At 49.1% G+C, this 13249-nt stretch overlaps 4 protein-coding genes across 4 annotated transcripts; 1 reads left to right on the top strand and 3 right to left on the bottom strand.

Annotated features, from left to right (window-relative positions):
• Positions 1-3304: 3304 nt before the first annotated feature.
• Positions 3305-4547, bottom strand: CTAM01_12326 (alcohol dehydrogenase GroES-like domain-containing protein; the record flags this gene model as incomplete). Its single annotated transcript, XM_060528333.1, has 2 exons — positions 3305-4068; positions 4175-4547. The coding sequence occupies 2 exons, from the start codon at positions 4545-4547 to the stop codon at positions 3305-3307; spliced, it is 1137 nt and encodes a 378-aa protein (XP_060376968.1).
• A 1195-nt stretch (positions 4548-5742) lies between these two features.
• CTAM01_12325 (uncharacterized protein) lies at positions 5743-6894 on the bottom strand (the record flags this gene model as incomplete). Its single annotated transcript, XM_060528332.1, has 1 exon — positions 5743-6894. One exon carries the CDS (start codon positions 6892-6894, stop codon positions 5743-5745), a length of 1152 nt encoding a protein of 383 aa, XP_060376967.1.
• A 1627-nt stretch (positions 6895-8521) lies between these two features.
• CTAM01_12324 (uncharacterized protein) lies at positions 8522-9130 on the bottom strand (the record flags this gene model as incomplete). Its single annotated transcript, XM_060528331.1, has 1 exon — positions 8522-9130. One exon carries the CDS (start codon positions 9128-9130, stop codon positions 8522-8524), a length of 609 nt encoding a protein of 202 aa, XP_060376966.1.
• A 1953-nt stretch (positions 9131-11083) lies between these two features.
• On the top strand, positions 11084-12800 carry CTAM01_12323 (heterokaryon incompatibility protein; the record flags this gene model as incomplete). The annotated part of the gene is made up of 2 exons (XM_060528330.1): positions 11084-12223; positions 12783-12800. 2 exons carry the CDS (start codon positions 11084-11086, stop codon positions 12798-12800), a joined length of 1158 nt encoding a protein of 385 aa, XP_060376965.1.
• Between the last annotated feature and the right edge of the window lie 449 nt (positions 12801-13249).

Below are 13249 nucleotides of genomic sequence, written 5' to 3'. Positions count from 1 at the left end.
GCCTATCCTTGATCTGCAATGCAATCTTTAGAAGATATAAGCGATGTAGTAATGATCTTGTAGAATGTCGAGTCTTCACTGTAGTAGTTACGTTTGTATTGTTCGGTGATAACGCGAAATCTGATGATATGATTTGTTTTGATTGTTTTAAGCAGGCAATACCTTCGAGCTTTTAAGCCTTTGCAAATAAAAGGACCCTTCTTCAGCTGAGGCATTTTGTGCTATTCCACTTGGGGCATTAGCTCCATATTTATGTCTCCACACCAAATCACTGGGCCCAAAGATAACTTGCTTTTCCCCGCCCGCCCTGCCGATGTCAAAGTCGAGGTCGTGCCACGGTCACACCAAGAGCTGCTCCTCTATAGAGAGATGAGCTTCAAGTCTTCGAATAAAAGATCAAGAGATGGCTGTTGGACATGCAGAAGAAGGTACAGTCTGAGCCCGTCAGATTCGCTTGCTTACTTACACACCCTAGACGAAAGAAGTGCGATAGCGCAGTCCCCGTATGCGACAATTGCCAAAGACTGGGTCTTGACTGTGACAGGGGCACTCAGCTTGTATGGGAAGATGATGCGCGGAGAGACGGTATGAGAAGAAGAGGTCCCTTACCTAGGAAGTCGACATATGAGAAAGCCAGAGGGATACCAGTGTCCACTCCCGGTAGCTCACCGTCCAATGGTCTCATGCTCTTGCCAACGCCGTCGCCTTCGCTTGGTTCACTCAATACGGTATCGGCTGAAGACTTCCGACTGTTTCCCAGTTTGTCTGATTGGTCGTCCTATCTTGACCCACTGGACAAGCAGATCCTGGACCGCTATACGAAGTTCTTCTCGACAACTTACCCAACCTGCAAAGATGCCTCTAACCCTTTTCTCAAAGTCCTGATACCACTGGCGATGAGACATCGAACTGTTCTCGATGCCATGCTTGCCCTCAGTTGTGTTCAGAGCTGGGAGAACGGACAATTCACAATGCGTGCCCCCATGCTACGGTATAGAGCCAAGGCAATTAGAGGATGCAGCGACCTCGTCAAGAAAGTCATGTCAAACCCAGAGGCCCGTGAAGACGCATTCAGCCAAGGCCAGAATACCTTGATTCCAGTCATCACCACACGAACCATGGAGATCGTTGAAAACGATGGTATCATCCCGCTACTGGCAACATCCGTTCTACTTATGCTCTATGAGAAACTCCACGGAGAGAGTAAAGAAAACGGAACAAGCCACTTGCAGCTATTCGCTCAGCTCTTCCCGTCCCAGCTCTTCAGCAACATTTTGGACAGACTTACGCAAACTTATAAGACGGGCTATCAGACCGACGCGATGCTTTTTCTTTCCAATTCATTCCTATATAATGATCTTGTACGGTCTACGTCACTGCGAACCACGACGTTATCAACATTCTACCATGAGAGACCATCATCACCCTCAATATCGCGTCGCTTTTATTTCCCCACTATCATAGCTCGCATAGGCGCCAATGATATGTTAGTATCAGATGCCGATATTATTGCCTGGGACGGAACGCTCAGTTGGCTACCAAGTCTGGCACTTCAATTCTCAGGTCAGAGCGAACAAACCGACTTGCGACTACTCTTAGACTCAAGTTTGATATATGGCCCCACCTTTCAAAAGCTCGAGTCCTTCGTGTGTATTCACACATGGAGCGAAGAGAAGCTGATTTCTGAGCTCTACAGAGTGGCAGCTCTGGTCTACAGAAGACAGCAGCAGCCAGACAAGTCCTCTTCTGCCATGGGCAGCCTCCCAGGATGGGCCATGGAAATTTTACGTCTCATCCCGCCGAGCTCACCGTATGGGACAGCTCTTCTCTGGCCAATCGCCCTTGTTGGCCCGGCATTAACCGATTTGGAACACCGAGAATACGTATTTAGTCGTCTGCAGATGTTGGAGCGGCAGTGCAAGATAAAGACGTATGCTAATATCGCTGAGCATTTGGTCAACCTATGGGGATGTCATGATAACGGCAGCCCTTCTAAAAGCCAGTTAGCGTATTTGTTCGGATAAACCACTACTCAATAATTTAGTTCATTTTGACGAATAGTTTTGGTTAATCATTACTACAGCACATTTTTAAGAAAATAAACATGATAATACGATAAACTGTTGAAAGGCGACCAAAGCCGCTATAGATCGCAAAAACGCCGCTCTCGTCACCCACCGTCTCCCACCACAAGTGTAGCATCACAAACGTTAAGAAAAAAACATACAACACCGGGTATTCGCTGATCGTCACCGACTCAACTACTAATCCGGCCCTCATTAGCTTATCTAAGGGAGAGCGGACGGGATCCCGAGTTTTCCAATGGGTATGGTCGTATGTGAAGGTGTTTCGAGACCTGCGAGTTTATGATGCAAGCAAGGCCAGCAGGCAGAGCTGTACATCTCAATTTATGCAATCAAAAAGACTTCAAAACGGTGGTTAAGACTTGAGGGGAATACAGCTCTTTGGACATACTACACATTATATCTACTATCGCTATTTCTGACTGAGATAGTGAAGTACGGCTGAACGCCATGGCGTCTCAATAAACACCAACTCCGAACAGGTCATAATGTCTACCTAAGTCATCTTGGACTTGAAAGCCGGAGATGCTAGCCACGAACTCGGTGTTCATCTTCCCAGCTCCTTGCCCCGACCACCTCGTGGCAAACACCACCACCGAACATTTTGTGGCGAATAGCGGAGGATATCTGGCACTGATGACAGGAAACTTGACCCCACCCAACGCTTACTCGCGCTTCCGTGCGTGATGCCTGCTAAAAGTCTTCCGGAGGTCGCCGGAGGTGCTCCACCACGAGAAAGTAGTGAGCCAGCCGGCTAACTTGACCATGGTCTCGGAGTTACATGTATTATCACCCAACCTCAACCAAATGAGTAGAATATCATGATCAGTATGACTGCACTATGCGATTATAAAAAACCAACTGGAAAAACTCGATAGATGGGGTCACTGTCTTCAGTCAAGGTGTGGGTGGTAGCGATTTGACAACCGTTGGCATCGGAGAAAGTTCTCAACCGCGAGTAGAGAAGACACTTAATAAAAGCGCAGTGCTTTTTAAAGTAGAGTTGGAAGAAGTTTGATTATGTACGCTCCCTGCGGAAGGTTGTTGTTGATTAAAACTCATGAGGTTGCCTTGGAGAGGCATCTGCTCTGACCGTGAACCAATGAGAGTGCAATCCTCAACTACACTCTTGTCTCCAACACTCCCGTCCTTGATTGCCAACTGCCAATTGCGTCGATTTCTTTTGACTGAAGGTTGGATCAACTCACAGACATGAGCGGTTAAGGAAAGCTGATGAAAACCTTAATCTCGTCATGAGCATTGAAACGAGCGTAGTAGGCCGGCACATCCTCAATCGAGATACTCGCCGAAGCGATGAAATGAGGGCTGGCCTTGCCGCTGCTGATAAGCTCCACAAGCATCGGCGCGTACACCTTGGGATCGACGGGGCCAGCTTGGAACTTCAAGCGTTTACCAAAGAAGTCGGACAGAGGGAACTCGGCGATGGGAGAAAATGTGGACCCTAGAGGAGAGCCGGGCGAGTCTGGTTGTGCCATGTATACTCCAACTTGACCAATGCCTCCGCCGACATGGGTGAGGTTGACCATCTGATTCAGGATAATGTTGGGTTGATGCTCTAGAGTCGAGTTGAGAGCCTCGATGCCAACGCAGTCGACGGAGCGCATGACCCCGTTCGGTTCGGAAGCCATGATCTGGGCGACGGGGTCGCTGGCTGCGAAGTTGATGGGAATTGCGCCAATTGAAGCAGCGCGGTCGAGCCTGGCTTGGACGTGGTCGATCACATAGACCTTCGAGGCGCCGCGAAGAGTGGCCGAGTAGGCAGCCATGAGTCCGACTGGGCCGGCGCCGAAGACTGCCACGGTATCGCCTGTTTCAAAGCCTGAAAAGTCAAGACTTGCCCAACCTGTGGCGAAGATGTCGGAGATGGTTAGGTAGTCTTGCTCGATGGTGGTGTTCGTTGTCTCCCGTGTGAGCGGGATAGGGATTAAATTAGAGTCGGCGAATCGGACTCTGGCGTACTCAGCTAAACCATACTGCATGTCAGTCTCGAAAAGTGCTGTGGCAATGAATCAAAAGCTTTCTTTGATGAAAGCCATGGAGATTCGTCTTGAGGAGGGATGATGACTTACACTGGAGACCATCCGTGACAACAGCTCCATTACCGTAGAAATCCAAACCAGTGGGCTCCATCTCAAGCCGACCGTGGTTCACTGTGTCAGGGATGATGACGTAGTCACCAACTTCGAGCCCAGAGACTGCACTTCCAAGCTCGGAGATGTAGCCAATGGCCTCATGTCCCATGTTCCACGGGGGAGCGCCTCCCTGGTAGCCGCGATAGACGTGTAGGTCAGAACCACATAGAGCAGAAGTTGTGATACGGACTACGGCGTCGGTCTGGTTGAGAATCGTGGGCATGGGAATATTTTCCACAGTCATCTCACCGGGGACACCGCGGTACATGACGCCGCGCATGAAAGCGCCCAAGGTGTTGTTCAGAGCCATAGCGAGGAATATGAAATGTGACTGCTTGAGGTGAATGAGGAAGTAAGCTCTCCTTTGTCCCATATAGGGATGCCATCTTTATATGTTGAGAGGCTTGGCTCTTAAATCTCTTCGTTGCTCCATTTCCTCGATACAAGGCTCTTCTGGCCAATATGGAAGGTATTCCGCAGCGTCTTGGCAATCGAGGCGGTGTTTTTGTCCGCGGTCTCGGCCACTGCTCCGGCATACGTCAGATTTTGCATGAAGATAACCACAAACTCACGGGCCGACTCAGGTGCTTTACCTTCCCTAGTGCACATAGATAGCCTAGTGGCATTGGAGAATCCGCTTCCTGCCACAACCCGGGCTTGGCCTGGGCCCTGGGACCAAGCCAGCGTCAGCCTTTTAGTTATCTTAAGTCCGGCCAATTACTTGATATTTTCCGAGTACCTTGCTACTGGAGTACTGTGACCGCATGCAGACTAGGATTACAGCCTTTTTTTTATGTGGTCAATATCCCTTTGAGGAAGTTCCTGAACCAGTTGAGTTACATTCCCAAGTTGTCATCTTTTCAAATCCGTCCTATCTACCTTGGTTGGAAAAATCCGGCCGCGAAGCGAATGAGCATGCCCAATCCACAGTCAGTCATGTCAAATAGCCTCTTACTGGGGCAAGGATACTGTTTGCATCACGTAGAAAATGTGTTTGACTTGAAGAAGCCTGATGATTATTTTTTTGGGGAGTGGCATTAGCTCTAGTCTCATCCGCCATCTTTCAAAGTGCTCACGCTTTCTCCGACGTGGAAGTCGATAGATACACAATCAGAGCAGAACGATTCGACCCAGAAATTCTTCCTATCCATTAGACAAACAAACTTATGCTCTTTTATACCTAAGGTAAACTGCACACCTACAAAATACTCCTCATATACGGGAAAGTATACGACACGATGAATAGAAGTGGAAGGAGAGGCATTTGAGGAATGGAGTTGATCTTGCTGGAATGCGCGAAAAACAAAAGGGTGCTCAGGACTGAATTGATTGGTGCCACTTATTCTCGAGCAAAGTCACACCGCTGGGTCTTGCAAATGATCGGGGATGAGTCTGCAAATTCATCGTGTAAAATCTTCTAATCTTGGCGAGAGGCTTCTACTTATCTATATAAGCGATATCTCGGTGTCAAGAGCCACAACTTCAGTGATTAAGGAAAGTCCACCTCATTCCGATGAAATTGCCTTGGGGGCTTCAACCCAGTCAAACTTGCCCATCAGATTCGTCAGCCACACATCCCCGGGGTGGTAAGCTCCTTTGGGGGCGCCTCCAAAAAGGGAGGTGCCGCTCAGGAAAGTATGAGGGAATCCAGGATCGAACTCGTGAGAACCCTCAATCTCGCGAATATCATCCTCGGTAAGAGCGAGACCAAGTCCCTTGATGTTGCTTTCAATGTGACCTAGCTTCCGTCCACCCACAATAGGGAAGACAAATGGGGCCTTGTGCATGACGTAGGCGACTGCAACGTCGGGAAGCGACGCGCCCTTGGCGTTGGCGACCTTTTCCAAAGCCTTGGAAACCTTCTTATCGTGCTCCGAAACTTTGTTCTGTCTGCCCGGATTGTGCCTCTCGCGCTCCTTGAAGCCCTCCTCTGTCTGGAAGCGGCCGGCGTTGAGGACGCCCCAAGGGCAAAGACCCATGCCTTCGTCCAGGCACATGGGGATAATATCCCGCTCAAAGTCGCGCAGGGACGCGTTCCAGTTGCCTTGGTAGACGACGAACTGGCGAAGTCCTGAGAGACGGGCGTACTGATTTGCTTTGGCTACCACCCAGGCTGGGGTGTCAGAAATGCCCAAGTAGTGGACTTGGCCAGAAGAGACCAAATCATTGAGTGAGTGCATGACCTCAGGAATGGAGGCAGAATAGTCCCACCAGTGAAGATACAGAATGTCTATGTAGGTCGTTTGGAGGGCCTTCAAAGACCGGGCGACGGAGTGCTTCAACGACTTTGTGCTGTTGCCGCCGTAATTGGATTGAAGCTTTGACTTGTCATGGAGCTGGTAGGCACTGCTGTACTTGGTGGCGAGCACAATGTCGTCGCGATTGCCTCGCGATGCGAGCCATTCGCCGACCCATTCCTCGGACTGGCCGGCCTGGTAATTGTTTGCGGTATCGATGAAGTTACCGCCCTGAGAGTAATAGTGATCCATGATTTCGAACGCGGTCTCCTTGGTACACTCGCCCATTGTGGCTTTCTGCTTCTCTCCAAAGTTCATGGCGCCAAGAGCGAGGGGGGACACGCGAACGGCCGCCGTCGGGGAAAGCTGGCGATGCCGAGCCAGGTAGGTGTCTAGGGGTTGTTGAAGTTGAGGGGCCATATTGGATGGTTTTGTGTGTTCAAAAAGTAAGATATTTGATGGGATTGTTTCCAAAACAACCGGTTGGGGCTGGTCAAATGAATGATGTGAGGTTTAGAGTGTATCACATATGTTATAGAAGAGCTGTCAGCAGTACTTATAACATTCGCTTTCATGACAGAGCACACTATCCTGTCATGGCACTGAGCAGGTTTCCCACAACAAGATTTAGCGTGCTGCTCCAACATCGGCATTTGGCAGCGCAGTGACTAGAATTAGATGCACACCATCGATCAACAGCGTTCGGAATTAAGTTGGAGAAGTCCTAACGCATGGAGCGTACAACTGACGTCTCGCTGATATCGGTTGAAAAGGGCGAGGAATGTGGCAGCATGCTGATGTTGTGACTACATGATTGCGGGTTTGGGGCACGGAGATGGCAAGTCGATTGGGCAGCAAGACATGATCCGATTCCGAGCTGCAGACGGAGATTGCTTCACCTTGGTGTGAGGAGGTGGACGGTAGTCCATTTCTGGCAGTGGACATTAGTTTCCTTGACAATATGCCCCTACAAAGCGAAGTAAAGAGTCATAAGCTACCCAAAAGCGACGTCAGCAAAGAGGTTTGAACAGACTCGGATTTAAGAATGATGCTGTGATTTGACGGCTGTATGTTTAGTCGGGAAATGGAATATGCTTCTTTGACGTTGATGGTCTACCTCAGCCTCGAAGCGAAGGTCCACTTGATTCATGCACACTACTGCAGCCTGCTGACGCGGTACGTACCGCTGTTTAATCACTATTACCCCAACTTCTCGTCCTGCAACCTGCTGACGCAGATGATTCAGCAACTGTAGACACCTTGGAATCCTTGTGACATCAGAGCGTTTCTGAAATCACTTATTGAGGTAAGCGTTACGGAAGAGAAACTTAGCTTAGGAAGAGTTTTAGTTCGGCTATCGCCTCAAAGATGGTTTAGGTGTATCGATTACCAATGTGAGTTCAAGTATCGTTGATACTCACACGCGTAACCTCTAATTCGGTGCTGTGTTCACTATTGCTCGCTTGAGATGTAGGCAAAACTTGTAAATGAGAACATTGAGATAAATGCACCGAATGATATTCGCCTAGTTCAAACACTAGTTGTGTAGGATATCATGACAGAAAGATGCGGGAATATCTTTCGAGGAAGATCTCATTTGCTTGCTCGCTGGAAAGAGAATTGAAACCTTCCAACTCCTAATTAGTCTAATCCCGAATGCCGCAGGTAGATGTAGTTCTGGAACAGCAAGGCAATATGCCATTGATCCAGCAGTGACAAAGTTGCCCAAGTCTGCTTGGTGGCAATCGCAAACAAGTGACAGATGTCTTTATCAAAGTGTCCTGAAGTACTGACCGTCTATGTGACAGCGGTGCCCTATGTTTTCCAAGTACTGATCCTCAACTCGTATATCACCAAGATTTAGAGCTATTCCAAGTCATAAGAGTGCAAGTAAAATGCATAATGAAGTATTGAAATTTATCGGATATGAGTAAGTTTTATTTATCAATTCGATATGTCTATGCAATGCTGAGAGATGATATTACGCCTACACTCCATCCCATTAATTATAATGCGAAATCAAACACCTTGCTTAGTGCAACCTCTTTCAAGAGTATGAGATGTACAGGCCATTATCGGCATCATCTTGCATGAACACCCGACCATCTTGTCCATTGTTAAGGTTGACTGCCAACTCCACAACGATTCTCTCCTCACACTTCACACTCGGGCCGCCGTGTGTCGCAGGGGCGGAGAATTCAGGCTGGTCCCAGAATGTGAAATCCATGCCTGCCGAGAATTCGCTGCCTTCTTGAAACGGCGCGATGGTCGTGGGGTTGATCAGAACGTTGCTTCCTTTGGTCCATGTTGGGAAGCCTTCGGACTTGAGCTGGCGTGAAGAGACGAGGCCGTTGCCGTCGACGCGGAATACACGGGTTTCAATTGGTCCCTGGCGCCAGCCGAGTGAGCAAGTCGTAGCCGAAGACGGAATGCCGGTGAAAATGACGACCTGGCGGGTGATATTGGTGTGGAGGTCGAGATGCGGGACGTTGTCTGTGGGGTGGTTCGGTTGCGTGGCGGACTGATAGACGTTGAAGTGTTGAGGATGAGCGATTATGCCCGGTGTTAAAGCTGGGGTGCACTCGCGAGCTGCGTGGGGTAGCGACGCAGCGAGAGAAATGATGCTGCCCAGGGTGAGGATGAGCTTGGAAGACATTGTATTGCGTTGGAGCCAAGCCTGAATAATAGTACGAAGTATGTGTTGGGCAGGTTGGAGCAAGTTGTGATGCGACGAAACTCTGAATTAGAGAAGCTAGTTTGGAAATGAACTGTTGAGGTAGTGGTAGTGGTGGGTAATCTGGAAAAGAGCCGTGGCTTTATGTATCACTGAAAGGATGACCAGCGCTCTCACGATGGCCGCATGATTGCTATGCTCGGTGAGGCTGGAGCTGGAGCTAAGGTGGGCTTCCGTTGGAAGAGTGTCACGACGGGCCTAGCCTGTATTACGGCTTGCGGCAGGGCTCGAACAAGCCTCGATGCAGACCTCAGTAAGTCCGCCAAGTGGTCCGCAGCAATGGACACAAGAATGAAATGTCATCCGGATAAGCATAAACATAGGCTTCTGTCAATGGTGTCCAACTTCGCCTCGCAGAAGCTCTGGATGAACCACAGCGGGATCCGATGAACTTCGGCCGATCTCGGTGATGCACGTGTTGGAAATGAAGCTAAGGGAAAGTGCAAGGCTAAGTGCGAGTCGGAGCACAGCATACATACAAAGTTGGAGAAGGATTAGGATCTAAATTTAGTCGTCAGCATTAGCGTGTGAAGGATTCAGTGGATGGCTTGGTGAGCGGCTGAGGCTTCGCACACAAGCTTGGTAGAGCAGACGCACAGTCGTCTGGAACCTGATTGAATTGAATCAAGTACCTTATGACATTACATGTATATGAACCATGTGGGACTGGCAAAATATTAGTGCAATTTTATGTCTCCTTTTCTCTAGGGAGAACGACAAATCTCTTGTTAACTTCAATGCTCAAGTTGTGGCATTTGTAATTGAGCAAATGGAGTGGAGTCAGGTGTCGTACTGGCGGCATCCTTTGCCTTAGTCATCACACGGTAGGTGATGGGAGCGGTAGCTGCTATCACTCCGGTAGCAATCTCTCACCGATCAACAATTGGAGGTATGCCTCTACACTTATGATACATTGGTCGGGAATTTTGGATGAACTGTTTCAAACTTGTAGGAAGTCACACTATTTCCTTCCGAGACTTTGATCGCATTATCCCATCTCCGACTTCAAGTCAGGAGCAGAGGGAAAACCAATGCCCCTGTTTTACCCCGCTTCTGACGATATCACACAATGTCACAAACACCTCAGCTTCTACTGGACAGCCCTACCCTCATTGAATGCGCTTTTTGCCAGGGCCTTGGATTGAATAGAATTAGTCGAGATCATGGCTCGAATCTGTCGAATCTTGTCATAGTTGACTTACGTCAAGTGCATAGCCGTTCCAGTGATGGGTGCGTTGGATGCTCCATCATTGAAAAGGCATTGGCACACTTTTCTCCCGAATGGAGAAACTTTACGACTCGCTCTAAGTGTGAGAAATGTCGGCCAGAAGCCTTTAGACTGTGTAGGACAGGCGACTGCGCCAAGTCGGCGTTTGCTCTGCTTCCATTGGTGGAAACGATAGAGCTGTGCTATCCATTTCACATACTTGATGATCTAGCCGCTGGGCCTGAGAGGAACCTTGAGCTGTTCATAAAGAAAGGCAATGCCCCTGGATGCCCAGAGAAAGGAATGTTGCCGCTAATAAAGATGTCTTAGGGCGGCCACTCAATGTTGAAGAAACTATTCTCCTGACTCAAGGGCGAAGTTCTGAACAGAGCTGGCAGGGGAGGCTGCAACAAGCAAATTCATGGATCCATCATTGCCTCAATAACCATCAATGCAGTGGTGGACTAGCAGCCAAGACATTTCAAGAAGACCATGAAGATGTAGTTGGTGGCAAAAATGAGAAACATTCAGAAAAAGGTGAAAGCTCAGGCGCGAGTCTTCAAAAAACTCCATTTCTTGAGGTTCACCGCCAGATCTCAAAATTACCTCGAAGAGTCCTTGATCTTCGACAGTTTGGTTCAGAGAAACGGCTGCGTCTCATGGATTCTATGGCGGATTGTGGTGTTTATGCCTGTCTGAGCTATACATGGGGTCGACAAAATACGGCTGTGACAACGACACAGAATCTTCATGATCGCCTAGACGACCTCCCGTTCGACAGTCTTCCCCAAACATACAAGGACGCCGTCACGGTTACTGCATTCTTGGATATTCCTTTTTTGTGGATTGACGGTCTTTGTATCATTCAAGGCGATACCGACTCAAAAGACTGGGCCGAGCAGTCTTCACAGATGGCGGAAATCTACGGAAACGCAATTCTGGTGATTGCGGCTGCTGAATCCAATAGTGTTGAGGAAGGCTTCCTCTCTACACCACAGCTCCCACGAGAACTCGTAAAGTTCCAGTCTTCGGAGTTTGAAAATCTGGAGTACGGGAGCGAAGGAACTGTCTGGAGCGTGTTTGCCAGAGCAATGCCGGACCACAGTTGGCTTGGTTGGTCCACATTGGCGGAACCAAAATCCCGCGGAACACTGAGCCGCAGCTGGTGTTTCCAAGAGGAAGTACTTGCGTCTCGACTCCTCACCTTTTTTGGAGGCGAGATGAACTTCCAATGTCTTGAAGACGAATACCGATGCGAATGTGCATTCCCCGCCGCACCCCTGGGCCTTGTCACGATCAAGGAGCTGTACGAGCCTCGCTTGGAGCTAGGCAATATGGAAACTCCAAATTGGATGTGGCAGAGTACCGTGGAGCACTACACCCGACGGAAGCTGACGGTGGCCACCGATAGGCTTACTGCACTATCTGGAGTCGCCCGGGTCGTGCAGTCAAGTCTCCGAACAAAGTACGCTGCCGGTCACTGGCTAGATCGCGACTTTCTGTGCAGCTTGTGTTGGGCGCCTGTAAGGAACAGGGAAACCGAGCGTACCTACTCACAAGATTACGTTGCTCCGTCGTGGTCTTGGGCTGCCCATAACGGACCTATCACCATGTGGATCCCTTATGGCGGTTCGGAAGAGCCAGTCACTCCGCGCTTCCTCAGTAAAACCGTTGTCCGCAATGTCGGCATCATCCCAGCAACAGAAGATGAAACGGGCGCGGTGATTGGGGGAGGTATAACTGTTAGCGGCGTCTTTCTCGACATTTCGGTGCTAGTGACATCACGAGATCAATCCGCAGGCGTCATGGTAAGAAGCTCAGAGGAAATTCCATTTTACTTCGATCGACCAACGGAAACAGTGAGGGACACTGACAAGTACTTTTGTTGGATTGTTTGCACATTGCCGAGCCCGTCTGTCAGTAAGAAGAGATCTGAAACATACTGTTTGATGGTACTCCGCACTATGCCTGGCGGACCTGCTCATTTTTGCGAGCGCGTAGGTTTCACCGACTTTTATGGAACAGCTTCCGACCCTTCTATGAAGTTTTTTAAGGGGTTTAGAGACTCCATTAGAACTGCCGTAATAATCTGATGGGTTTACATCCGAAATAGGGGTCTTGGTCAAGAGTCATATACCAAATTCAACATGTGTGTTTTTGAGGTTGAATGGGTGCTTGAGCTATCACTCTCGCATCTCTGCAATATTCGCTATGGGATTCGTTGGAAAAAGCGTTCTTGTCAGGCAGGGCCCACCATCTCTTCAGCTATCGATACTCTTTACGGAGTAGCGAAGGATGATTTTGCCCTGAGTGATTTAGTTGAAACCCGGGTAGCTACTAGATATCAGACCCGACTTATGGGAACAGAACTCCAGCACCATGTAGGAGAACAAGTGCACTCTCGGGATTCGACTCAGGGGAACGTTCGCTTAAGACTTGGCAGCTGAACGGGACGGAGGTGACATTTATTAATACCCGATGTTTCCATCCCATCTCAAATTCTTCCAGGGCACGGATGACGTACAAACCACCAATTAAGGAACATGGGCTTGTGCTGGAGTTTCAGATGGTCGATTTCCCGGAATTCCCTGTAAGTCAACATACCCACTTCCTGGCACCCCCCTGTTTCTGGCACCACAAAAACGATGGGATCACAACCCAACCTCCTCATTACTATTAACTATTGATCCTCAACCACACCCACTACAATACAGCTGCCAGCCTCACTAGGGCATTCAGAGTCGCTGGATTCAGCCGTGATAACCTCCTTTTCACCCGCTTCGATTTGAGCCCGATGGATATCCCTGATGTTCGCGAACTTCGTATTGGGATCG

Source organism: Colletotrichum tamarilloi, assembly GCF_030869305.1.
Source record: "Colletotrichum tamarilloi strain Tom-12 chromosome Unknown Scaffold_75.1, whole genome shotgun sequence".
NCBI classification, from domain to species: domain Eukaryota; kingdom Fungi; phylum Ascomycota; class Sordariomycetes; order Glomerellales; family Glomerellaceae; genus Colletotrichum; species Colletotrichum tamarilloi.
This window is presented reverse-complemented; position numbering and strand designations above follow the sequence as displayed.